This window comes from Falco rusticolus, chromosome 5, assembly GCF_015220075.1.
Source record: "Falco rusticolus isolate bFalRus1 chromosome 5, bFalRus1.pri, whole genome shotgun sequence".
Taxonomy (NCBI): Eukaryota; Metazoa; Chordata; class Aves; order Falconiformes; family Falconidae; genus Falco; species Falco rusticolus.
The window spans coordinates 22,350,632-22,376,527 of NC_051191.1; the positions used below are offsets into that span (position 1 = coordinate 22,350,632).

At 41.8% G+C, this 25,896-nt stretch overlaps 1 protein-coding gene across 1 annotated transcript in view; it reads left to right on the plus strand.

The window, feature by feature from the left end:
• GRM3 (glutamate metabotropic receptor 3) overlaps positions 1 to 25,202 on the plus strand; it is a 113,939-nt gene extending 88,737 nt beyond the window's left edge. Inside the window, exons 4-6 of the mRNA XM_037390406.1 lie at positions 9,998 to 11,064; positions 18,899 to 19,073; positions 24,651 to 25,202. Of these exons, the coding sequence (XP_037246303.1) occupies positions 9,998 to 11,064; positions 18,899 to 19,073; positions 24,651 to 24,724 (1,316 nt within the window). The 3' untranslated portion in view covers positions 24,725 to 25,202. The remainder of the gene's footprint in view (positions 1 to 9,997; positions 11,065 to 18,898; positions 19,074 to 24,650) is intronic.
• The last annotated feature ends 694 nt before the right edge of the window (positions 25,203 to 25,896 follow it).

Here is a 25,896-nt window from a genome sequence, read left to right on the forward strand (position 1 = left end):
ACAGTAGGTCATCAATCTGCTACAAAACACTAGAAAATGCTTGACCATATGCAGAAGTGTATGGGGTGGGGTTGCTGGACTCTTCTAGTCTAAGCAGCAATTACATAGTTGCCTGCAACAGTAGAAGGTTCTACTCTTTGGTCCCTTCATTTGCCACAAATAACTGTACACTGTGTGAACTCATAAATAAATTTTACCTATAATTTCTCCAAAAGCAGGATTTTTCCATTATGTTGATCTATGGCCCTGATGGATGGGGCAGCTGATCACTGCTCCAAGATCTTGATGGCAGCTTGGTAGCAGAGATCGGCCTGCTGTCCCAGGGCAGATCCCCACCAGACAGTGGGAAATAAGACATTGTATGAAGCTGCTATTGGGAACATTTCCACATCAATTTGAGTAAGTAGCCAATGGCTAGTTAATGGTCCAGTAACTGAAAGAATAAAAAGCCCATTTTCAAAGGCTCTTTAGAGAAGAAAGTGTCTCAAGTCAGATGAAGGTTTCAGGCAGTACTGTTAGTTAATGTCCTTTCTAGATCTCTGAAACACTTCATCAGTCTAAGCCTACCAATGTGTCTCTGCTTCCACCATTAAACAGGGAAATAAATCAACATTTTCTTTTTACATTTTCCCCTGAGGTCTGGTGATTGCTGTTGCCAAACTGATTCAGTGAAGCAAAACACTAGCAAAAATGATTCTGTGCTCTCAGCTTTATCTTTTCTTCCTGAGAGCAGAAAAATTTGCAAGTATTAATGGGACATGCAGCTTGCATGTTCTAGGATAATGCACGCCAATGAGCACTGATGATGTTGGGAGAGGTGACGTGCTACCTTTGCCACTGGGGTGTGATATGCATGAATAACCTTAAAAGCCAGGAGTTCTTATCCTTTATCTCCCTATCTTTTTACTAGAATTCGTTGTTGCAAGTAGCCCATTTTCACCTCTCGATTGGCAGACTCAGCATTTTGTCCTACATGAGATATACTCTACCGAATACTGATTTAACCTGCTATTGCAGTAGATGGACATTTCTAGCCATCACATTATTATATGGAATTTAGTAAAAAGAAAATCCGGAATCAAACCTTTACAAAGAAAGATGAGTCACATTTAATGTGTGTGGTGGGCCTTACTGAAAGCATTAGTTTTTCTCTATCTGTGGCCAATATTCAAGTCAGCTTGCTCTCACGCCTACTTTGCCACAACTCATTTTGTAGTCTAATAACTGCAGACCTGTTGGTGGAGGAAGTAACCCACCTTCCTGATGGCAATTCCATTTAGTCAGAGCCCACCTTTGGAGGTGTCTCCTTCTCTCCACTGACTATAGGAGCTCTGTGAGAAAACTACACTCTCAACATAGACATTCTAATATGCACTTTTTTTCATGCACATATTATATTCACAGAGTAAACTGATACAGTCCAGAATCTTACACCATGTGTGAAACATTTACCTTTCCAGCTGAACTCCAAGTCTACTTTGTCTTCCACCAACATCATGTCAGATGTGCCAAGTACAATGAGCCAAGTACATCTGAGCACAAAGGTTCCTCTGTGTGTTTCACCATAGCATTGTTTCTTTACAATGCTACGATGCTCTGAAGCATCCTGCAGCTCTTTTTTTTCCACAAAGTGTTCTATAAAATTGAGCTGCAGTTATTTCAAAAAGACGCTTTCCTTAGAATTCACTACTTATGGTTTTGTTTTCCTACTGGAAATGCAATTTCATTTTTCAAATTACCTCATTATTAGCAATTTGTAGGATGATTGCTGAGAGTTTTCAGTAGCTTCTTAACAAAAATAATAGCATAGCGTCGTAAGGTTTGTAGGAAGAGGCAATACATTTATTAAACTGCCCATATATCTGGAAAAAATACAGAAGCTTTTGACCTAACACCTCTTTGCTGTATCTTGTCTTGCATCTTGACCAGACCTTGTGTTTTTAAACTATATACTTTTAAAGAAGGGAACAGAAAGCTCTCAGCAATTACTTTGCAAATGGATAGTAATGAGGCTGCTTGCAAACTGAAATTGTGTTTCCAGAAGGAAATAAAAACCTTATATACTGAAGTCCGTGCAGAGCTGTTCCTTCAAAATAATTGAAGGTCAAATTTGTTGAGCAGTTTTTCTGATAACCTAATGAAGTGCCCTTGTGCCTGAAAGCTTGTGCATTTCTTCCATCTATATTCTAATCAAAAATACTGCCTTTCTTATAGGCGTGAAATTTCTTGAATCTTAGACCATCACAGCAAGAGTATTATTACTACTAAATAATAGTATTGCATTGTAAGTAATTAAATCTATGTCAGCCCACCTGTTTTGGGAGTGTCTTCGTATCAAGTCAACTAGGAAATAATAGCCAGAGGGTCTATTTCATAGTTCATTTGGTTCTGATCTCTAAGGGCAAGCTACCTAACTAAATTATTCAGAGCACTGTCTGGAAACACTTCTCTAATCCTCAAGTCCCCACAGAGGAAAAAGTGTTTTAACTACCTTCCTTCAATATCTTAGTAACTGAATCAATTCATATTTCCTTCAGTCTGACAAAGAAGGACAAAGAAATATTAGGTTTTCAACACTTCCTTAGCCATCAGCTACTATATGTAATCTGGGCATGGAATTAGCATGTCATAGAATGGTGCCTCCGAAAAGAGAAAGACTCACACCCCTATCACATATCCAAGTCCCTCACTTAGCCCACAAGTAAATTTTAGCAAACTTAAAACACTGCTGCAACCTCTTTCAGCTGTGTCCCAGATGTGCTGAGAAGAGAGCAGGGTAGAGCATGACACCAGTTCCCAGCACTGAGGTTAGATGAGAATGTCCCTCACCCAAAAGTCCAAATTGGACACAGGGAACTCATAACCACGGGACTGGCAGAAAGTCCCAACCAAAATCTCAGGCTCTGAAAGCAATGTTAATGTTCAGCAACTGACACATAATTCACCAGCCAACTCCCTTTTAACTCAGACCAAAAACATTTCAAGGGGTACCAAAGGCCAGCCCAGAACTTACAGTTTCAGCTCCTGAGCTTCTGTGTTGTCACCCTAATGGTGGCCATAATTCTTCATAATGGGAATGGCTTCCCTTTGCTTCTGTTAACAAAATAACTAGCTGGCCTAAGGGAGGAGTAAGGCAGTTTAAAGTCATGGTTTAATTTACTTGGTAATTGCAAGCTGATTGCTAGTATAAATTACCTTGCATGCATTCTGCCTCTTGTGCCAACCATTTTCTAAAGTGGATAATCTTAAATTAAAAGAATAATATCAATTGAAAGGCATTGCTATGTTAGAATCTTAAAAACCATTCATATCAATTATCAACCTAGCAGACTTATTAAAAAAAAGAAAAATACCTTAGATGCTTTTCCATGAATGTTTGATTTATTTTGAAGTTGGACTGATGCAACCTTAACCAAAAACTTCAAGACATTTTCTTAATTTCAGAGGATATGTTTTTATTTTTAAAGAGAAATATGACTACAAAACTTCTATGTAATCTCTGCATCCAAATCCTTTAAGAAATCAGAAATTCCCTTTTTAATTCCTTAAATTTCCTTAAAAAAATAAGAGAGACTTCATAATTTCCTCCATGAAGGTTTGTAATTTAGCATCTAGTTCATTATCCCCCAGTCCTGAAGGCCACATATGTGCCCAAGGGCCACACAGGCAAGAGAACAGCACACTCCTGAAAATGTAAAACATTTTGCTTGAGGCAAGCGTTTCACAAGAAAGGCAGCTAGGGAGTTCTGTGTTCAGCCAGGCTGAAGATAATGACAAGCTGAATGAATTCTTCCCATCTTTTGGACCCTTCTTCATTTATTTTTCCAGCATTCACATCACTTTTATCCTGGGCTGTTCTCTCTGATAGCCTCCGCAGCACTCGCAGCACCTGTGCAGACAGCTTGCCGGAGGCAGCCCTTCACAGGTACCTTTGCAGGAGCTTGTACAAGAGCTTGCACACTCGGCACTCCAGCTGTGAGCCTGTCTGTTCCAAGTACTGGTGATACTCATCTCACCTAACTTCATGTACAGATATTGTAGATGTATTTTACCTAGTCGCTCTCATTATGGTCAGCAGAAAAAAGCCAGGTGCAGTTCAGCTGAGCTGCTCTAGCTACCTACTCTAAGGTGAGCCCTAGAAATACCTGTTCTCCTTTGCAGGAGGGAATCTCAGGATAACTCATATGCTTATCACTCACATGAGGGAACCTTGCAGCTAAGCCTGGGGAAACATTTCTGTCTCTGACTACTGCAAACGCTGTGGGGGTCTATGACGTGTTAAAAGTCCCTGTAGCAAGCACGTTTCTAACCTAAGAGAGAATCCATAGAGCTGAATGGAAAATCTGTAGTCACAGTAGGAAAACAACATTTATAGAAGACTACTCATTCTCTTTCATTTCCTGAATGAGAAGAGGCAATACTACATATGACCAAAACACATCCAGAAACAATGGTGCAGAGGTTAAAAAGGACTATGTGTTTCTGTAAAAAATTGATATTTTAAGTCCATTCCTTAATTATTAATTGTGGAGAGGTACACAATCTAGTGACACTTCACTCTGAGCCTTCCCTGTACTAACTTTTAAACTGCCGAATTTCAACATCCCTTCTGCCAGTCAGGTGTAGACACCAGCTGTGTCTGAGACAGAAACAGGAGTGGGTGCCAACAGGGTGGAGACAACAGGTCTCCATTACTCGGTCTGAATGTTCAGACAAGCAGAAATAAGTCGCTTTGACCTCCACAAACCATACCTAGATAAAAATAGAAGAAAATTAAAAGATATGCATTCTCAGGGTCCTTTTGATACTTTTCAAGATAAGGCATCACACACACAGATGAGCCCGTTGGACAAACACACCATATCCTGTTACATTATTATCAAGGCTCTTCCTAACAGTGCTTTAAAAAGGCATTGCCCAGGATATGTAACAGGAAGGAGTAGGGGGGCATTTAAAAAAAAAACTATATTTTTCCATTACATAAACAAATGTCTTGTTTTTCAGCCTTAGATCAGAAGTTCAGAGTTTTTGCAGCACCATCTAGTGAGACTAAGGAGGCTTTACTGAACTTCTCAGAAACTCCAGCCTGTTCCCTCTTCACCTTTGCATTTCTGTTTAATCATGATCTCCTTATAGTCTATTGGCTGAAAGTCTTTGGGGCCAACAAGCTGTTGAAGAAGGTGCCTTTGGTGCACACAATAGTCCTTTTTACATTTCTTTCCGAACCAGATGAAATCCCACAGCTTTGCCAACTGCTGAGCTGAAAAACTGCAGAGCTTTCATCGAACCTTGTTATTAATGAATTGCCTCCTAGCTAGTGAGCTGTGCCTCTGATCTGTACCTTGTTTTGAAAGAATACACTCTGCAAGCAAAGAACAAATGCACATATTATTGGATGTGAAAGATGTTCTCAGATGTAGGCATACCTGTCATCATCCCTACCAGGAAGCGTTACTGATGATATTTTCTATAAGGCAACATCTATAGACTCAGCTCTGTACCAAAAACATGCAAGACGCTGTATGCAAAATATCTTTCCTGGCCCAAAGACATTGCTGGCAAACAGGACTCGTCTGGTTCCAAGCCAGTTAAGATGACGCACATCTTTTCCTAGGCTGTGCTGTCTCTTAAAAGTTTCCCAGTGCCTAATTAGGATTAAAACTGCTTTGTTTTCCTCATTTACTCATCCCTAGTTAAAAAATCCTGGAGTATTTTTCACCCAGCTGAACCAATGTGTGGAATCGGAATAATTTCAAAAAAGATTTCCCATACCACCTCTGAAAATAGCGGTTTTGCCCAATAAGAAAATAAATCCTCCCTTCAGAACTTTCTTTCTGAATTAATTCCCTCCATCAAGAGCTGTACCTCACTGGCACAAGAAATAATAAATATTTCCAAATGAAAGCAACTCACCTGCTTCTAATAGCACATAAGAACATACTTGCAATCTATGTGATTGTTGGAAAAGATGGTCCCACTGTAGGAAGACGGAAACAAAGTGACATAATTCACTATATAAAAGCTATGATGTTATTTTATGTTTGTATCCATATCTGCTACTAAAGCAGTCATAAATCTACACAGTCATTCATCTCTTATCTGAAGCTGAAGTAGTTTGTCCTACACTTACACAGCGGTATCCTATCCTTCAGTAGGATTTCTTCAGTGAGCTGACAGAGGTGGACTGCCTGCACTCTGGCTCCACAGGCTTCTGTCTCCTGCACTCTCTATACCGGGTGTTTCTCCTCTTCTCATGTAACTGCTGTTGCACCTTCATTGCCGAACTGCTGTAAGCCAGAGCACAAAGCGTCACTGGTTTATCTTTAAGTCACTTTTAATTATCCTTCCTTTTCCTTGATAGCTTCTTTTATAGAATTTCACTTGGATAACCACTTTGCATAAGGAAAATTCATTTCATGAAGTGCAAAGGGAGAAGAAGGTTCAAAGACACTGCTCAAAGGAGACAAAGTTTGTACTGTCATTCAGGTGTCCCCCTAACTAACAGCATGGGTAGACCCAGAGAGACTTGTTTCTCATCTCCCAAGAGGCAAATCCAGAACAGATTAGCTACAACTCTGAAAAAGACTTGCCAGAAATAAGTGCCTGTTATAAAGAATGTAGGTTTACTCTCAAAACTGAAATGTAACTGCAAAAGAATTCTCAGAGTGAGTTATGACATGGCCTGACATCATCTCTGGGAAAATCATTTACAAATACGCAAAAAATGTTCTTTTTACTCTAAAAGATAAAGTCTTGCTTTCTTATGATATCATATTCTTGCCTATAAGCATCTTATATTTATGATTTTAATTACATCATATTTTCTGAAAACATGTCTTTTTGGAAGTGGTTCTACAGGATCTAGAATACGTTGACAAATAGCAGTTAAAATGCTTTAGTGATTTTATATGTGATCAGTGGCTATACTAATTGCTACCACCCAGTGGGCTCATTTGTAGGCTTTGGCTCACCATACTATAATTTAATACATCACTGTTTGGTTAAATTCCATCTGAAAGAGTGTGATTTATTTTCCTCTATCAGCAGCCATTAAAAATTAATGTTTCAAGCTACAAGCTGTGGTTGATGTAAAACATATTGTCCTACAAAAACCTTTTCTTCATATCAGTAGCCCCATGGAAGGCAACAAACACACGAGCTTCAAGCTAACCAGACATGAGATTACCTGCTTTGCCTTCTGGACCTGCCTACAAAGTGCAAGGGAAATACTTTGCTCTATTTCAGTGATAAATATTCTACTAGAACTAAGAAGCTGTTGAATATGTTACACAGGGGGAACCCCTCTGAGGAGTGCTGATATTTCTGACCCTGACATGACTTGCACTGGGATACTCATGCATTTGAAGTTATGCCCTGGACAGAAGATAAGCCATGCAACCAGTTTCTGGTTTGCCTTGCTTACCTGTGGCTCCAGTGGTGCCAGCAGAAGTCACAGGCGCTCAGCACACCTCAGGAGCTGGCCTGTATAACACTGAGGTGAATAAATAGGCTCTTAAAATTGGGCTGCTGTGTTAACAGCTTCTACAATCCGTATAAGTGTTATGAATAATGAAATAAGACACTGGCAATGACAACACATTATTGAAGAGCTGTTAAGTGCTGCATTATGATTTCATTTTAAAGCTGCTCCTGGATGAGAGCTTGCGTGCCTGTGCATGAGGTGGAGGGCGAGAAGGGAAGCTGTTTAATATCCTTGTTGCTGACCTATATTTTTAATTTAGCCACTTGTTTAATTCAGAGCATGTTACTTCCAGGAGGACTGGCCATTTGGGGCTATATTATGCCGCCCTTGATTTTTGTGCACTCAGAGGTCTCATTGGGCTATCCAGCAGTACAACTATATGCTAACAGTGAAGAAAAAGAGAAAGCAATCTTCTTTCACATTCCTGGGTTATCCAGACCTAGGCTGTAATCCTGAAAACCAAGGCTGTCCGCCACTGTGGTTGACACAGGTGAGGTGGTAAAATGCAAGAGAGGACAGGGTTAAGAACAGGCAGAGTCTTGGCTCAAACCCAGAGGAGCCTATAGGCAAGCGTAAATTATCTCCCAACCTTGCTATAAGATAAAAAGAATGTTGGGAAAGAAATGCACTCTACTTCCAGCACCTGGGGCAGTAAAGGTTATGCATCAGCCCTCTGATTGTGGATTCTGTGATAAAAAACACTGTCCCTTTCACTGACCTTAGTGAGAGCACTGCAAAATAAAGTAAAGCTCTGCAGGAATAAAGGTGAAAGAATTTGGCCTCAGTGTTTTATAGAAGCTAAATAAATCTACTGCAAGAAATCTAAAGTATCTGGAGGTTGAAACGGAAACAGATACTTCATCCTTATATGATACTGTCCCATTCTCAGGTATAGCATGGGCACAGATGGAGGGAAAGAGATTTATTCCAGCAATGACAGTAGGACCACTTCTGTAACCAAAGACACTGGGGAATGAAATCACCTTTATTGCTCATCAATGGCAGGAAAAAAAACCCTTTTTCTTCCTGCCTATAAAGCTGTCCACTCTTGATGCTACAGCAAACGACCAATAAATCACATACACGGTAAATGCAATTTCCTCCCACATTTTTAATATTTCTTCATTCCCTCAGCTGGAGGAAAAAAACGAGCTCTCCAGAGCTTACCAGTTGGAAGTGTTACAATATTGATTTCACAGAAGGTCACAGATCGAGTCTGTGGTTTTTTTCATCTGTTCCCCAAACAAGATATAGGACCAAAGCAGCACATGCTGGGAACCTCAGAAATATCGGAAACTGGTAAAACTGAAGCAAAACACAGGGACAAGTGAAAAAGACATAGGAATAAACTGTTGAGGACAACATAGTTACTTATCCATCATCTTCAAAATGAATCGTTGTCCTGGTTTTGGCTGGGATAGAGTTAACTGTCTTCCTAGAAGCTGGTACAGTGCTGTGGTTTGGATGTGCTGTGAGAATAATGTTGATACCACACTGAGGGTTTAGTTGTTGCTAAGAAGTGCTTACCCTAAACCACGAACTTTTCAGTTTCCCATGCTGTGCCAGGGAGCAGGGGCAGAAGCCAGGGAGGCAGCAGAGCCAGGACAGCAGACCCGAACCAGCCAAAGGGCTATTCCATACCATAGAATGCCATGCCCAGTATATAAACTGGGGGGAGTCAGCCTGGAGCCACCGCTCATTGCTCGGGGTCTGGCTGGGCATCGGTCAACAGGCGGTGAGCAACTGTATTGTGCATCGCTTGGTTCTTGGTTTTCTTGAGCTTTATTCCTCTCTATCTTTCTTATCTCCCTTTTCATTATAATTAGTAGTAGTAGTAGTAGTAGTAGTAGTGGTAGTAGTATATTTTACTTTTTTTCAAGTTATTAAATTGTTCTTATCTGAACCCACAGGTTTTACGTTTTTTCCAGTTCTCCTACTTACCTCACCGAGGTGGTGTGGAACCAGCAAGCAGCTGCATGGTACTTAGTTGCTGGCTGGGGTTAAACCATGAGAATCTTCTGTTCCACTGCATTCCAGACTGTTGGCCTCAAAACTGATGTTTATTAACTGACCATTTGAATTTCCTTAAATCATGACAGCCAAACTTTACCAAATAATTCTGAGTATCAATTAGAAGCAGACCTCCTTCTTTCAAGAGAAAATGTGAAAGGTAGCATTTGTGCATAATATGAGAAATAACTGAAGAATTATTTTGTATCGGGGCCGGGGGAGTGGGGGGGGAGGGGAGGGAAGTAAGGACATTGGTAATCTAACATTTACAAAAATACCTCACACAGTAAAACAAAAGAAAGTTCTATATCTGAGTTATTCTTTTCTTCCAAGTTAAAAAATGACACAGACACAGACCTCTCAACTTACCTGTTGGCACTTGAATTTGATTCTCTAAGTTGTCAGATGTCTGTGCTTGCCAAAGGGATGAAAGAAGTCATCTGTAGCTTTGATAATAATATTATCTTTTTCTTTTCTTTTCTTTTCTTTTTTTTTCCCTCACAGCTCCATTCAATCCTCCCAATGCTGCAGACAGTATGGTCAAATTTGATGCCTATGGAGACGGGATAGGACGATACAACGTATTCAATTTCCAGTACACTGGAGGCAGATACTCCTATGTGAAGGTTGGTCACTGGGCAGAAACCTTGTCACTTGAGGCTGACTCTATCCACTGGTCCAGGAGCTCTGTCCCTGTCTCCCAGTGCAGTGACCCCTGTGCTCCTAACGAGATGAAGAATATGCAACCAGGAGATGTCTGCTGTTGGATTTGTATTCCCTGTGAAACTTATGAGTACCTGGCTGATGAATTCACTTGTGCAGACTGTGGGCCTGGAAAATGGCCCACAGCTGACTTGACTGGCTGTTATGACCTACCAGAAGACTACATCAAGTGGGAAGATGCTTGGGCAATAGGTCCCGTTACCATTGCATGCCTGGGTTTTATTTGTACTTTTATGGTCATTGGAGTGTTCATCAAGCACAACAATACCCCTCTGGTTAAAGCCTCTGGCCGTGAACTCTGCTACATATTACTCTTTGGGGTCTTCCTGTCTTACAGCATGACTTTCTTCTTCATAGCTAAGCCTTCTCCAGCTATCTGCACCCTTCGTCGTTTGGGGCTAGGAAGTTCCTTTGCTGTCTGCTACTCTGCCCTTCTGACAAAAACGAACTGCATAGCCAGAATATTTGATGGTGTAAAGAATGGTGCCCAAAGGCCTAAGTTCATCAGCCCCAGCTCTCAGGTCTTCATCTGCCTGAGTCTCATTTTGGTACAGATTGTGGTGGTGTCCGTGTGGCTTATCTTGGAGGCCCCTGGCACCAGGCGGTACACTCTTCCTGAGAAGAGAGAGACTGTCATATTGAAATGCAATGTCAAAGATTCCAGTATGTTAATCTCCTTAACATATGATGTAATCCTCGTAGTCTTATGCACTGTATATGCCTTCAAAACAAGGAAATGTCCAGAGAACTTCAACGAAGCCAAGTTTATCGGTTTCACGATGTACACAACGTGCATCATTTGGCTGGCCTTTCTCCCCATATTTTATGTGACATCCAGTGACTACAGAGTAAGTCTTTGGATATCTGTTTCCATAAATCACATGAATCACTTTAGAGGACTGTGTCGACATTCAGTAAAAGCTTCTTTCACTTCTTTTGTCCCCTGGATCCCTTGCAAATAAGCCCTGTTTCAATGACCACCTAAGCAAGTCACCAAATTTTAGCTTATTTCTAAAGAAGATGGTCTCATTTCAAACTGAGCATATACAGTTAGAGGTGGAAGGCATCAGTACTGTCAGTCTGATTGCGATAAAGATATGGATTAAGTATCCATACTGGTACATTGGTATGTGAAGTCAGTTGTAACAGAAAAACCTCATAAAGCATGAGCTAGAATGAGTAATAATGAATTATTTGATGGAGGTTGGCCTTACATTAAAAACTGAACTAACTAGTCTCCTGCAAAGAATATGCCATTCAAACATGGTATTTTCTCCCAAATAAAAAAGATAAGGAAAGAATTTCAAAATTTCCTATGAAACAGCTATTAAAAAAACAAAAAAAAACCCCCAAAAAACCAAAAAACCAAACCACAAACCCAATCCAAACCAAAAAAATTTACTTGGATATAGGACTTTTTTTTTTTTTTTTTTTCCTCACGGGGCAGGTAATATTGGTCAGCTTTCACAAAGAAACTTAAAACAAACATTAAATTGTTTAAAGTGTCACATAGTGTTGCAAAGCTTCAAGTTCAATAAAATCGTATTTTTGGATGGAAGAAAATTATCTCAGAAAAAGATTCAGATCTGCTCCACTGGAAATCTCAGTTATTATGATGTGAGAAGTGACTGCTAGAGTTGACTGTTACAGCAGTTTGCAGTGAATTGATTCAACTTTCTGCCCAGAAGAAAGGTAGATAAGCTTAGGGTGATATTATTACCAGTAATACATATATGAAATAGCGTGTAAAACTGTGGTGCTAATAATGTCATTTAACATACTTTTGGTGTGACCACTCCGGAACGGTGTGTTTAGTTCTATTTTTCTCAGTTTAGGAAAGGTACTGAAAACCTCAAGAAAACAAGGATAGATAACAAACGACATGGTAAGACACACCAAGTGACAGTAAAGGAGCTAAATATATTTAGTCTAGACAAGAGTAAACCCAGGGAGATGTGATCACAGACTATAAATAGTTTCAAGGCAACAAAAGGAGAGAAGGGGACTATTCAGTCTCAGGAGAAGTTAGAATAGCAAGTAATGGATGGAAGCTAATGAAGGAAAAATTTAAGGAAGGCACTGGGGAACATCTCCAGATACCCAAAGTAATCAGGAAGATAGACACAGAAGGAGTGTAATATCAGTGCAGATAGTCACATGAGTGGGTAGCACAGACACTAATGGTCAAAAGGAGCATGACTTAATTGTTCAAGCAGCATTTTTCAGCCTTATCTCCTGAGTGAGATTTCCCAGAATACCTGTAGGCATTTAATTTAAATTCAAGATTCCAAATAAGCCAACTCAAGTCCTACAAAACTGACAGAAAATGCTTTCAACACCTTTTTTGATACTTTCATGACATGTCAGAAGCTTTTTGAAAACCCCTTCTAGATGTCTACACTTCTGGGGTTCCTTTGAAAAGCCCATATTTTATTTCTGTGCAGTGTTGCATTTTGACTCTGAACCAACCTGTGCCATCCTAATGTAGACCAATACCAGTGGCACCACCAAAAAAACCCCAACTTTAGAAACTTCATAGTAGCAATGAAAAAAATGTATGTTGACTGGCTTGAGATTTCATCATTAAGCACAAACATCGCTCAGGACTCACCCTTCTGAAAAAAAGGGAAGAACTGGAAATTTATCCAGAGGTTTGGTGTTGACTTCACTATAGTAGTTACAGAACAAAGAAAAAGCAGTAGTTCAACATAGTATACACCCCTACAAATACTGAAGCAGAAATGTCCCTGTATGAACCCTATATGACAGGTGTCGGCCAGCATGTTAGATGCTGGGATGGCATATTACTGTACATCTTACAGATTCACCAACCAAATAACCTTGCTATTTAGTTAAGGCCTTCTCTGCTCCATGAAGGGTTTATGGTTTAGGTGTATCTCCAGTACACAAATGCTTTTTTTCTCTCAGACTAGGCTTGCTTATATTGACACGACCACTCTCTCACCCTGAATCAGATAGGTTTCAACAGCAAAAGGTATTCTGAGGAAACGGTTTACAGCAGAGCATTTAGTGATTCAGTCGTGATATCAGCTGTGGGATTTTGCCACACACAACACATCTTCACATAACCACAAGGTTGGAAGGGACCTCTCCCCTGCCCAAAGCAGGGTCACTTACAGCAGGGCTGTATCCAATCGGAGTTCAAATGGAGTTCCAGGGATGGAGGTTCCACAAACTGTCTGTGCAACCTGTGCCAATTTTTGACCATCTTCATAGTTTTCTTATGTTTAAGCAGAATTTCCTGTATTTTGGGTTGTGCCCATGGCCTCTTGTCCCATCACTGGGCACCACTAGGAAGAGTTTGGCTCCCTTTTATTTTCTCCCCCAACAAGGTACTTATACATACTGATCCTCCTGAGCCTTCTCTTCTCCACTCTGAACAGTCTCAGCTCGCTCAGCCTCTCTTCATACAACAGCTGTTCCAGTCTCTTAATCATCTCCATGGTCCTTTGCTGCATTTCCTCCAGTATGTTCATGTCTGTCTTGTACTGGGGAGCCCAGAGCTGGGCAAAGCACCCCAGATGAGTCACAGCAGGGCTGAGTAGAGGGGAAGGATCACATCCCTCTGCCTGCTGGCAACACTCTGCATAATGCAGTCCAGGAGGCTGTTGACTTTGATTGCTGTAAGGGCACATTGCTGGCTCGTGGTGTATTTGTCCCACCAAGACCTTCAGGATCTTCTCTGCAAAGCTGCTTTCCAGCTGGGTGGCCCCCAGCATGTACTGGTGCCTGGGGCTGTTTCTCCCAAGGTGCAGGACTCTGCTTTTCCCTTTGCTGTACTACATGAATTTCTTGTCATCCCATTTCTCCAGTTTGTCAAGGTACCTCTGGATGGCAGCACAGCCATCTAGTGTACTGACTACTCCTCCCAATTCTGTATCATCTTCAAATTTATTCAGGGTTCACCCTGTCCCAGCATCCAGGTGATTAATGAAGGTGTTAAGCTGCATTGGTCCTAATATCAACCCCTGGGTAAACTAGTGACTGGCCTCTGGTTGGATGTTGTGCCACTGATCTCAATTGTTTAAACCCAGCAGTTCAGCCAGTTTTCAGTCCACCTCACTGTCCACTTACCTAGCCTGTACTTCATCAGCTTGCCAATGAGGATGTTACAGGAGACAGTGTTAAAAGACTTACTAAAGACAAACTAACAAATATTAACTACTTGCTCATCATCCACCAAGCCAGTCATTTCACTGTAGAAGTCTGTCAGGTTCATTAAGCACGATTTCCCCTGTGTAAATCCATACTGACTGTTGGCAGTCATTGATTATCCATGCAAGCTTATTTCCTCACACCCACAAGTCTCAGATAGGAAAGAAGGGACAACAAAAAATGGCATAGAGAGGTTTACTTGATTTCCTGCCCATTGGGATGGGCCATTCATACAGAATCACAGATTGGTCAGGGTTGGAAGGGACCTGTGGACATCATCTAGTCCAACTCCCTGCTAAAGCAGATTCTTCCAGAGCAAGTTGCACAGTCACATCCAGGCGGGCTTTCAACATCTCCAGGGAAGGAGACTACAGCATCTCTGGGCAGCCTGTCCCAGTGCTTTACCACCCTCTAAGTTCTTCCTCATATTCAGAAGGAACTTCTTATGTTGCAGTTTGCGCCCATTGCTCCTTGTCCTGTCACTGGGCACCACTGAAATAGACTGGCCCCATCCTCTTGGCACTCTCCCTTAAGATGTTTGTATGCATTGGTAAGATCCCCTCTTGGTCTTCTGTTCTCCAGGCTGAACAGCCCCAGCTCTCTCAGTCTCTCCCCACCAGGGAGATGCTCCAGTCCCCTCAACACCTCCACAGCCTCTGCTGGATCATCTCCAGCAGTTCCCTGTCTCTCTGGAACTGGGCAGCCCAGCACTGGTCACAGGACTCCAGATGTGGCTTCACCAGAGCAGAGCAGGAGGATCCCCTTCCTCCACCTGGCCCCACTCCTCCTCATGCCCCCCAGGATCACACTGGCCCCGTGGCCCCACGGGCACACTGCTGGCCCACGGGCAGCTTGCTGCCCACCAGCACTCTCAGGTCCTTCTAGACAGAGCTGCCCCCCAGCAGGTCAGCCCCAGCTTATGCTGGTACACGGGGCTGTCCCTCCCCAGGTGCAGGACCCTACAATTGCCTCGGTTGACCGTCATGAGGTTCCTCTCTGCCCAGCTCTCCCACCTGTCCAGGTCTGGCTGAATGGCAGCGCAGCCTCTGGTGAATCAGCCGCTCTTCACAGTTTGGTATCATCCACAAACTTGGTGAGGGTGCCTCTGTCCCTTCATCCAGGTCAGTGCTGATAAGTTGAACAGCACCGGACCCAGCACTGACCCTGGGGAACACAGCGAGCTACAGGCCTCCAGCCAGACTGGATGAGTTGATTCTTGAAAAACACCCAGGCCTCCTGAACTCCTCTTCTCTCCCAGGCTGTATCCCATGGTATTCTTCCAAGAAGATGCCTGAACAGGTAAATCTGTTCTGCAGGATAGTGATCCTACTTTTTGCCTTGCTTCCTCCTCTTGGGCCCCTGAATTCCACCATTTGCTGGTTGCGGCAGCCAAAGCTTTCCCCACTCATCACATTCCTGACAAGTTCTTGTTTGTTTGTAAGATCACGTGATCATCAGTTCCTCAATCACCTGCTTTAGGAAGTTGACCTTAGGGTGCTCTAAAAACCTCCTGCATTGCCTCTGCCCTGCTGTGTTGTCCGTCCAGTGGCTATCAGGGTGGTGGAACTACACCAAGAAGTCCAGGGCCTCCAAACATGACACTTCTTCCAGTTGTTTGAAAAATGTCTCTTCTATTTCTTCCTAATGATGTGACTTATAGCAGACACCCACCACAATGTTGTCCACTTTGGTCTGTCCACTAATCCTGCTCCATAATATATCAGCGGGCTCAAGACCCATTGCCAGGCAGAGCTCCCTTCACTGCTCTGTCACACAGAGCATAACTCCCTCTCCTCACCCTGCTGTTGGGGTGCTAACCTATGCTGTAACTGCAGATCTGTAAGCAGAGCAGGACACATCTGCCTGCTTCCACAAGTCACAGACTTCCAGCCTCCTTCATCATGGGACTCTCCATTTCCTAACTCAACAAACATGGGCTGCCTAGTTCTTCTCTAGTACGGACCAGGCTCTTGTACCTGCAGAAGGTCAGAGAAGGTCCAGTCCACCTTTTTCTCACCATGTCTGATGCTGCAAAGTCTGCTGGCCTCCTCCCATAGCCCCTTAACTTGGGAACAGAAATCCTCTACATCTCCTGCAGAAAAGGAGAACGACTACCCAAGCCCTATGAGAGGCCTCAGGGGCATCCCTGCAACCCCAAAGCTGCAGATCTGCACCTTCCCTAGGGACTCAGTCTGGGTCAATCCTGATATGCCAGGGATAGTTGCCCCTGCAGGCACTGGGGACCATGCCCTCCGGCACTGCCCATGCTCTGCACTCAAATGCAGCCTTCAGCAAAATTTCTAGTCCTCTTCTGTGCATATTTCAGCCAAACCTGTTAGCTGCCCAGCACCTACAGAAAGTTCTTCCCAGCACCTGCAACAAGGGTGCCCAGCCTTACCTAACCAAGAGTCATCTCAGTCAAAAGCTCCAAGCTGCTCAAGGACACCGACAGAGCTCCTTAGAAGCTGATGGGGGGTGCTAGAAGTCACAGCCTCCTGTGTCAATCCTCTCCCAGCAGCAAAGCACCTTGACATTCCTTTAAGTGTTCCCCAAAGTCCTCCAGTAATCCCAGAAATTGCTCCCAGAAGGTCTAGAAGATCCCAAAGTAGAGGCCAGAAACTGCTCTGCAAACTTTTGCAAATGTTTGGTAGTTGACTCTGTGGCTGCACTGTCAAAAATGTAAAGGAGAGCTCCTGGAAAAGATACATTTATCTGATAACATTGATTTTCATGCAGAGATCCACACTGATTTCAGAACCAAAAATACAACAAAGCCTGATATGATTAAATAAGCACACATCGCATAAATTGACAGCAGCCCCAATATCTAGCCCATTTCAGGGAATTTTCAACCTAGTCATCTTAGACAAAAGCTTAAGAAATACAGCAGTAATGCAGCATGAAGGAAAAAAAATTCTTTGAGAGTAATTCTGGCTCAAGGATCTTGCCTTTGCTGCCAGTTGTTCATGCCTGGTCTGCCAGGATTGGATCCCTTCTGCCAGCACATGGGTGTCATGTAGATGAGGCTGGGTTACATAGCAAACCACTGAAGTGACCTATGTGAAAAGGAACCCCATTGGGATGGGGCTATTTTTAACCTAAATAATTTCATTGATTGAGTGTATAATTATATTAACACTGCTGAGCTGCTCTAGGAGGCACGAGCCCTCGCAAAGCAGGGTGGGGAGGAGGACTTTGTTAGCCAAGAGAACTTACCACAAAACTACTTACCCTCATTTATTCTTGTTTTATAAGAAAAGACCCTGTCCTGTTTACCCTGTTCAATACCCACCCCAAACTGACTGCAGAGCCCTGTGGATGATATGCAGAGAGGTGAAGGAAAAAGTGGAGCTGGAAACATGGAGGTGTCCCTTTCTCATGCTGCCCCTGTAGGGTCTTCAGTGTTCACTCACCCTGTGAAAGTTGAGCACCTTTTCATGGTGCTTGCCATGTCTACCTTGGATAAAGAGTGATTATTATATCATCAAATTAATTATACTCACTGCTGACAAAGCACTTGGTGCTCAGTATATATATAAAGCAACAAAGTCCATTCAATACTCTATTTTTCATTTTGCACCAATTATTTCTGACAAGGAGATATGAGAGCCATTCCCATGGAAGAAGGCTAATCTCCGAGGACTGCAGGAGTGTAACTAAGGAAAAACGAGACATGGATGCATAATAATTCAAATTAAGCAGTAGACGTTAAAGCGGTTTAATTCAACATCTTAATTAAGGAATCTGCTTGGAAGAAAAGAATATAGACTGAAAATGAGGCAGTAAACTGGCACCTATTTATAGCACTGAACAAAAAGGAAGAAAGCTAGATGGTGCCAGCAAAGTTACAGTAACAAGTGCCCCAAGACAACTGCTCTAAAATCCAGTGGCCTTACAAAAAATTCATTTCTGAGTCCAAAAGCTTAAGTCTCAAAGTCAGGGCACCTTTCAGGCCCAGTCTGACAAATGTCACCAACTCTTATGTTTACTCTAAACTGCACCTGTATTCCTGCAAGGGATTTTTCAAGTTCTCTGATTAGGGTTGAGGCTGGAGAGTAAATTGTTTTTCAAATGGATGGTTTGCATGAGGCATCTAATGTAAACCCCACTAAACAAAAAGGTGTGCAGGCTGGTTTTCACTGTAGCCAGCTTTGCTCAGATATTGCATGATAGGCATTACAGAGGAATTCCTGATCAATTTAGAAATCAAGGGCATGAGAGATAAGAGAAAGAGAACAGAACTATCCTTTCTGTGCTAAAATGAGAGAGAAAACACTCAATCTGCCCCTGATATGCAGAGACAGAGGGCACCATCAGCACCATGCACCTCACTCGTATAATCCTAGGACTGCGGAAGATAAGGATGCAACAGATGTTCAAGTCAGCCTCTACCAGTACAACCCCCCAGGACTGTGGTTCCTGCTGTTGTATGATAATGCTTCTAATATTCTGCATCTCAGAGCTTTCCATACTGAAACACAGCACTTTGCACCCACTCTCTCCTAGGTGCAAACCACCACCATGTGCATCTCTGTGAGCCTGAGCGGCTTTGTTGTGCTGGGCTGTTTGTTCGCACCCAAGGTGCACATCATCCTCTTCCAGCCCCAGAAGAACGTGGTCACTCACAGACTCCATCTCAACAGGTTCAGTGTCAGTGGGACTGGGACCACTTACTCTCAGTGTAAGTAACAGAACTGCCACCTTTCTATGTGGACCGGGGGGGGGGGGCTGCAGTGAGTTTGGGTTGAGACAAGGTGGGGTTTTTTACCAGCAACAGAAAGACCTTTATAGGCTGAGCTATGTACCCCATGCAAATATCACTTCATTTGTGTCTGGAGGGAAATACTCATCCCCCTCCCATGGGAATCATCTCAGAGCCCACTCTGAAGCTTACTGAAGTCAGCAGAAAGCTTTTGGTGGGCTCTGACTCCAGTCTGCTGCACAAAGCAAGTAGAGCCTGTCTCTCACTCACTCCCACAGCGGAGGCAGGATCAGATTGCCCTGAAGTATTCCTTTCAAAATGACACACTGACAGGACCAGGGCCACAATGCAGCACACTCTCAATGGCTCTTATCATCTGCATTATAAGGAACAGCTCCAAGTCTGCAGTAAATGCATCCAGAGGATGCCATAAACTGTATCTGTATGTGGAGTGTGAGCAGTACCTTTTGTAAGTGCCACAGCTGGGAGAAGCAATCAGTGCTCTGTCGCAAGGACAGCTCATCTGCTCTGCCTCTCTCCTTTCCTTCATCTTCAGTCTCTTCACCCCAAGCAAATTCACTTCTGTGATTTTGTTCTAAAGCTGTCGCTCCTCTTCTGAGTGACTTGCTCAGAGATTTTTTTTTTATTATTTTTAAAAAAAAAGGTCACCTGTGTGTTTGCTGGGGGTTTTTTTTCCCTTGTCAAGCTTAACTGTTCAAGAATGGGAGCACACAGCATCCTGTTCACAGAGCTTTGTGGACAGTGATGCCTAACCTGGAAAGCTAATTGAAAAAGCACACTACAACTATAAAGAGGCACAAAATAAGAAACAGAGGAAAGGGGAGACACAGAGCAAGGCTTGCCAGGCAGTTCACACTAACCTAGCCTCAGGTTTTTGAGTATCGCTTAGATTTCAAAATTGACTAGAAACCTTCGACACTTCAGTTTTCAGACAGAACATGGAAAGAACTTGGGACCTTGCTGTGTAACACATTGGCAGGGATTAGGAGCTAAAGGGACCCCAGCCATTTCAGGCTCTCCCACCACAAACCATACTGTGTGTGGGTGCCCATGGTCCTTTAACAAAAGAGAAGCCATACGGCTCTACATGCCCCCCATCTTATCAGTCAGGACCATATCCAGCCCTGACACAAGAAACCAAAATCTCCTTTCTGTGTTGGAAAACTTAAACCAAGAGAGATAGGATACCCCTAGGTGTCCAAAGTGCTGAGCACTCCCAAAAGACCAATGGTTTGCCAATAACCTTTAGAAGTTTGGTCCCTTGATGAAATGATAAGTCCCATGAGACTATTTTCATCCCTTATTAATTTTTTATAAGTCATCTTCCCAAGTTTTTTAATTCTTTCATACTACAGAATAAGCTTAGTCAGAAACCATTTTGTTTCTTGGATACTTTTGTATAAAATTGCATTTTGCAGTTTGATATTTTTGTTGTAATGGTTGGATAATACATGTGTGTGCACAAGCATGCATGCAACTGAAAGATATCCTCAGTGCACATCTTTACATTAAAAGCTTACCTGTTCAGATTTATGAATAGTTTTAATACACAAAGGAAAGCATAAAAATCCTGACTTACAATCTGTGGCTACTTCATTATTTAGAAAGGTGGCTGCAGTTACTTACTTTTACTGCTTACACCTAGGTGAATAAGGGCTGCTCATCTTCATTGGTCTTTCAGACCATGGCAAGACATGGACCTGGAAGTAGGACTAAAAGGCCCATGACATACAATGGAAAAAGCCCTGTAGTTTCTGTCTAGAACAATTATTTCGGAAAATAACACTGAGAATTCACTATCACAACACCAATATTTTTAAGAAGGAAATTTTTACCTTACTCCTTTCCAATTATTAGTAAATTATTTTAAACAAATTTTCTTCTTTTTTTTTTTTTCCTCCTTAACTCTTTGGTCATTTAGAAACCTCTAAAGAGGTTGTAATCCAAATTGATTCTAACCCACATTTAAAATATTTCTCTTATCAGTCATGGGACTGTCAGCTGGTTTTTACTTTGGTCTTGATGGTGTTTTCATCAGTCAGAAACTGATCAAAATCAGCTCCCGGGCATTCTAGTAACAGCAACATACAAAAAGGCAGTTCTTGTTTATTATCAGAGCTTTAGAGGACAGGAGTATCCAGGTTGCTCTAATGGGCAGTGTGTTTCCTGTTTCCATGGATTCTGTCCCTCCGTTGCACCTTAGGGCTGCCACCACTTCTTCACTCCATCAGTCATTAATGCCATGAGCATAGTGGGTCATGAACAGCAAGTGACCCACAGGTTTTAAGACAATTCCTTGAACAGTGAAAACTGGTGAAACTCTATGACAAAAGGTAAGTGACACTCATGATGTTTTTGAGTAGTGTTACGTGTTAGCTCTAAATGTGTATCACAATTGCATCCCTAAGCTGAGTAGCGGAGGGAGGGCCTGAGTCAATGGTCAACTATAAGAGCTGCAGTGTGGTAGTAGTCATGAGAGCTAAGACAAGCACCTCCTACAGTCACATGAATACAGCTCCTCTTCTTTGCTACATGCTCCACAGAAAACAAGTAGAAGTCAATACTTGACTGCTAAGCAAGGAAACTTGTTATAGAGGCACCAAGCTTTGATCATTTTGACAGCTGAGATCTGGACTACAGAAAAATACAGATTTAAGCTGAAGAGAGGCAGGTTATATTGTATCTAGGTATATGACATGTTTTGAAACGTCCATCCGTACCCATTTATTTGAACCTGAAAATCCTTGTTTGGCAGAGAGCTGCATAGGTTCTGCTTCCCCTGCAAGTGTTTCCCCTGCTGGGATGTTCCCCAGTTCTCCTGTGGTGTGTTTTATGGGCTTGGAAGAGGTAATCCCAGAAGGCAGGAAGTCAACACTCATAAAACTTCCCAGAAAGCTCCGCACTGATTTAAGCACGTGCATGATTCAGGCTGAGCTTTAACACCCAGAAGATGTCATTCATCCAAGTAATGTCCACATGAAAAGCTGCACACAGGCTTGAGATTATCCAGGTGCCCTCCACAGGGTTCAGAAGAGGAATTGAAGCTACTTTTATATCCAGACTGGTATATTTTCCTCTCTCAGAATTTTTCCCAGCCCTTGCTCTAAACTAGCTCTGATATATGGGGTTTTTATATGATTAACTCACAGTTGTCCAGCTGTGAGCATGAGTACCAAAAGTGGCACACAGACAGCAAGTTTGAATCTGCCTGTTCCAGCACGGCAGTGCTGGGCTTTTGCTTTTTACCTCCGGTTCTTACTTTGGATTATCTAAGCAAAATGAGGGACAGGCAGGAAAGAGATCAAAAGCACGAACTGCAGCCAAATCAAGATTTTTGGTCATGTCACACGTTTGTCCTTGGTCTCAACATAAGGCAAAATGGAGGTGAAGTGTCTCTGGGAGATCCAGCAATATTTCAGGAACCCTCTGGGCTATAAGACAAAATGTGAAACAGTGCAGGGCTAGCAACTGACGTTGCTGAGGTGTGTAAGGAAAAGCAAGATTTTTGTTCTGTCTCAGAGAGAGCTGAATACCCAGTGTGAACACCTTACTCCACCCAGCAGAGTTAATAACTGCCTGCCAGCACTACAAAAGAGGTACGTGCTGTGGAGGAAGCCTGGGAACTCAAAAGGCAAGGCCAATCATTTCTTGCTTACCACCATATTTCTCTGCCCAGCTTTTACATCGTCCTGACCTGGTTACTGTAGCATTTGAGCTCTTCATTGTGTTGGACTTCAAAAAAACCCTGAAGCTACAGAAGTTCTGGGTGGGTGACTGATGTTCACAGAAACAAAATGCTTTTTCCTGTAGTCATACTGCAGTAGAACAGGGATTTGAATCAGGTCTCTTAAGCAGTACTGATCTTTCTATTTGCCAAAAATAAGTCAAAATAAAAATAACAGCAATAATAAAAAATTCAGATCAATGTGCTGACATATTACACCCAGCTAAAAACTGAATAAAAACCTGATAGTTAACCTTCACAGAATCATAGGCATGATGCCCCATGACCTTTTACCTACAATGATGGCTTTTGTGTATGTGACTCACAATACATACCCAGGTTGCGAGAGACTAAATTCCATCTGCCTAATTCAGGGCAGAGCTCATTCCTGGCTTTCCTTTTATCAGCAATATGACCTGCCCTCTGAGTAGCAGGTTAGTCCAACAGGTGCTTCTAAATCTCTTTCGTTAAAACAGTTCTGTTTTCCATGAAACATTTATCCATTCAATGAAAGAATTAGAAATAGAAGCTGATTTGAAGAAAGAAAGATCTGTTCTAACAGTGATGCCGAGTGTCTTTAAGGAACCAGTCTGCAGCTGAGACTGTAGCCAGCACCAGTTTTGGAAGATTGAGCATACCCTTGTCAGCTGCATAAATTGCTTTTTACACTGGATGATTGAATTTACTAAGTCATTGCTTGCCATGTGTTTTCTTTGATGAAGGCATCACATTTCTCTGGGTCACTGTTATCATTAACCTAATGTATCTTTCAAAAAACAGCTTTATGATGCCATGAGCAGAGATGTCACAGAGTATCTGCAAACACATTCCTGATGCCCAATGGATAATTTTAACAAAGACAGACAAACCAGCTTGCTTTTAAATTAAAATCCACAAGGCTTTAGCAGAATGGTAATATATTCTACAATTAAAATACAAATACATTTAGAAACAGATTCTGATACTCAGATTCAATCATCATCTTGTATCACTGAAGCAATGAAAACCTATCATATAAAATACTAGGCCATGTAGACAAGGGTATCAGAATATGGCCCTCACCTCTGGATGCATATTGAATCCTGATCCAGAGCTCCTAGAAATGAAAAGTATTATGGACACAAAATATTCTGGGATTAGGTGAGAAATAACCTTGTTTCCAAATTCAGTTATTCAAAAATTTCTTCACTCATCCAACATGTACTTAGAATTGTTACTTTTTTAAATTAAAAAGTATATCAAGACACAGTCCTAATATGCAGAGGTGGATTCTGTCCCAGATTTAAAAATGCATCAATTTTATTTCAGGAATGTTCATTCCAATTATGTAAAAACTCAAAGGATCAAACCTTAGCATTTCTAGCCAATAAAACACGAAAAATCTGAAGGTTCACTTTTTATTCTACAGGTATATCTTAGCAGCACTCTAGCTATATTAATTCGCACTACTGTGCAAAGCCTTATAAAGTGAGATCCAGCAGTGCAGAATCATAAAAAAAAATAATAATTCATGTATTGTATTGAGATACTTCTTGGAGAAGGTTAGTCGCCCTAAGTGCTCTCAATGGTCAGCAAAGAGAAATGAGGTTCCTCCAGGGGATGCTTCAGCCTCAGATACGAATTGCCTTGTAGAGGTGCAAACTGTACCTCCATCAGCTCCACTGCTGACACAGTCATGTTAAGGTGAATTTTCATTGGGCATTTTGGTTAAATTGGGTGAGATGGCCCAGATCAACATAAATTATAATATTGTGTGTTGCAATTTCTTGCCACCCTGACATCAGTTATTTTCCCCTCTCTTTCTCTTTCAGCATCTGCTAGTATGTACGTACCGACCGTTTGCAACGGAAGGGAAGTTCTGGACTCCACCACTTCATCTCTGTGATTGTGACTTGCAGTTCAGTTCCTGAGTTTTTAGACTGTTAGGCAAAATTTTGCACGTTGTGCACTCCGGAAAACACCACAAAATAAAAGAAATCAAAACAAAACTAGTACCTTTTTTTAGAAACAGTGTAATAAATTATTTTTGAGGATTGTACAGCATATAGTGATGTTCTGGAACTTTTTAGACTGATTTTAGCACTTCTGTTGTTAATGGTCTTAAGGGACATGTAAATAACCATGGTTCACAATGTGCATAGTCCTGCAGTAAGGGAGTGATTTGTTGCAAGCACAGTTGCAATGTTAGGTGACTTCTTTCCTACAAAATTTTTTTGTAGCTCCTTGTTGTAATTAACTTAGACTGCATTTCTATGTTGTATATTACGGTTACCTTACATGTAACAGACAATTGTTTTTCTCAGCACAAAACAGCAGTATTAATGTAAAGGCACCAATAATAAAAAGATAAAAGTTTTTCAGCATGTTTTCATTTTTGTTTCTTCCTCCCTCAAGGTCATTACATTTCTCTAGACACCAGCTTAGGTAAAAAAGATAAAGAGTCTGTCATACTAGTGTGTGTACACACACACCTGTCTGTCTGTGTTACAAAATCTGTACCACATTATATGTGCTTATGATGAACGCTTTGTCAAGGTCAAGTATAAATTCCCTTTCCTTAAAAAAATGCACATTATTAAAGCATTTCAAGTGCTCTTTTTGTTATTAAAATGTAGGGACATTTTCAAAAGTGAAAATGTCTAACTGCATCTCAGGTATAAGCAAAAAAAATTTGATTGTTGGTTCAGTCCTTTGGCATGGTTTAACACTGTCATGCACACAATAGATTGGTACCATATAAAAAGCAAAGAGAATTTCTGTAAGAAAATTAGCTAAGACTGTTTTATCCCTCCAGCCAAAACAGCTTCTCTGCATCAACAGTGCTGTGAAAAGTAATTGGAGCACCACAGAAACAGAGATGAAAAAAAGTCAAAAAAGACAAATTCAGGAGACGTTTACACACTTCTCTGGGGTGACCTTTGCATTCAAACCAAACTATTCAAGACACACATACTGGCGAGTTAGACAATTGCAAAATACCTTCAAAGTTTGGCTTTTATAACTGCACTCTTAAAGCTGCCCTCACTGTATTGAAACAATCTGAAATCCTCCCTTCTA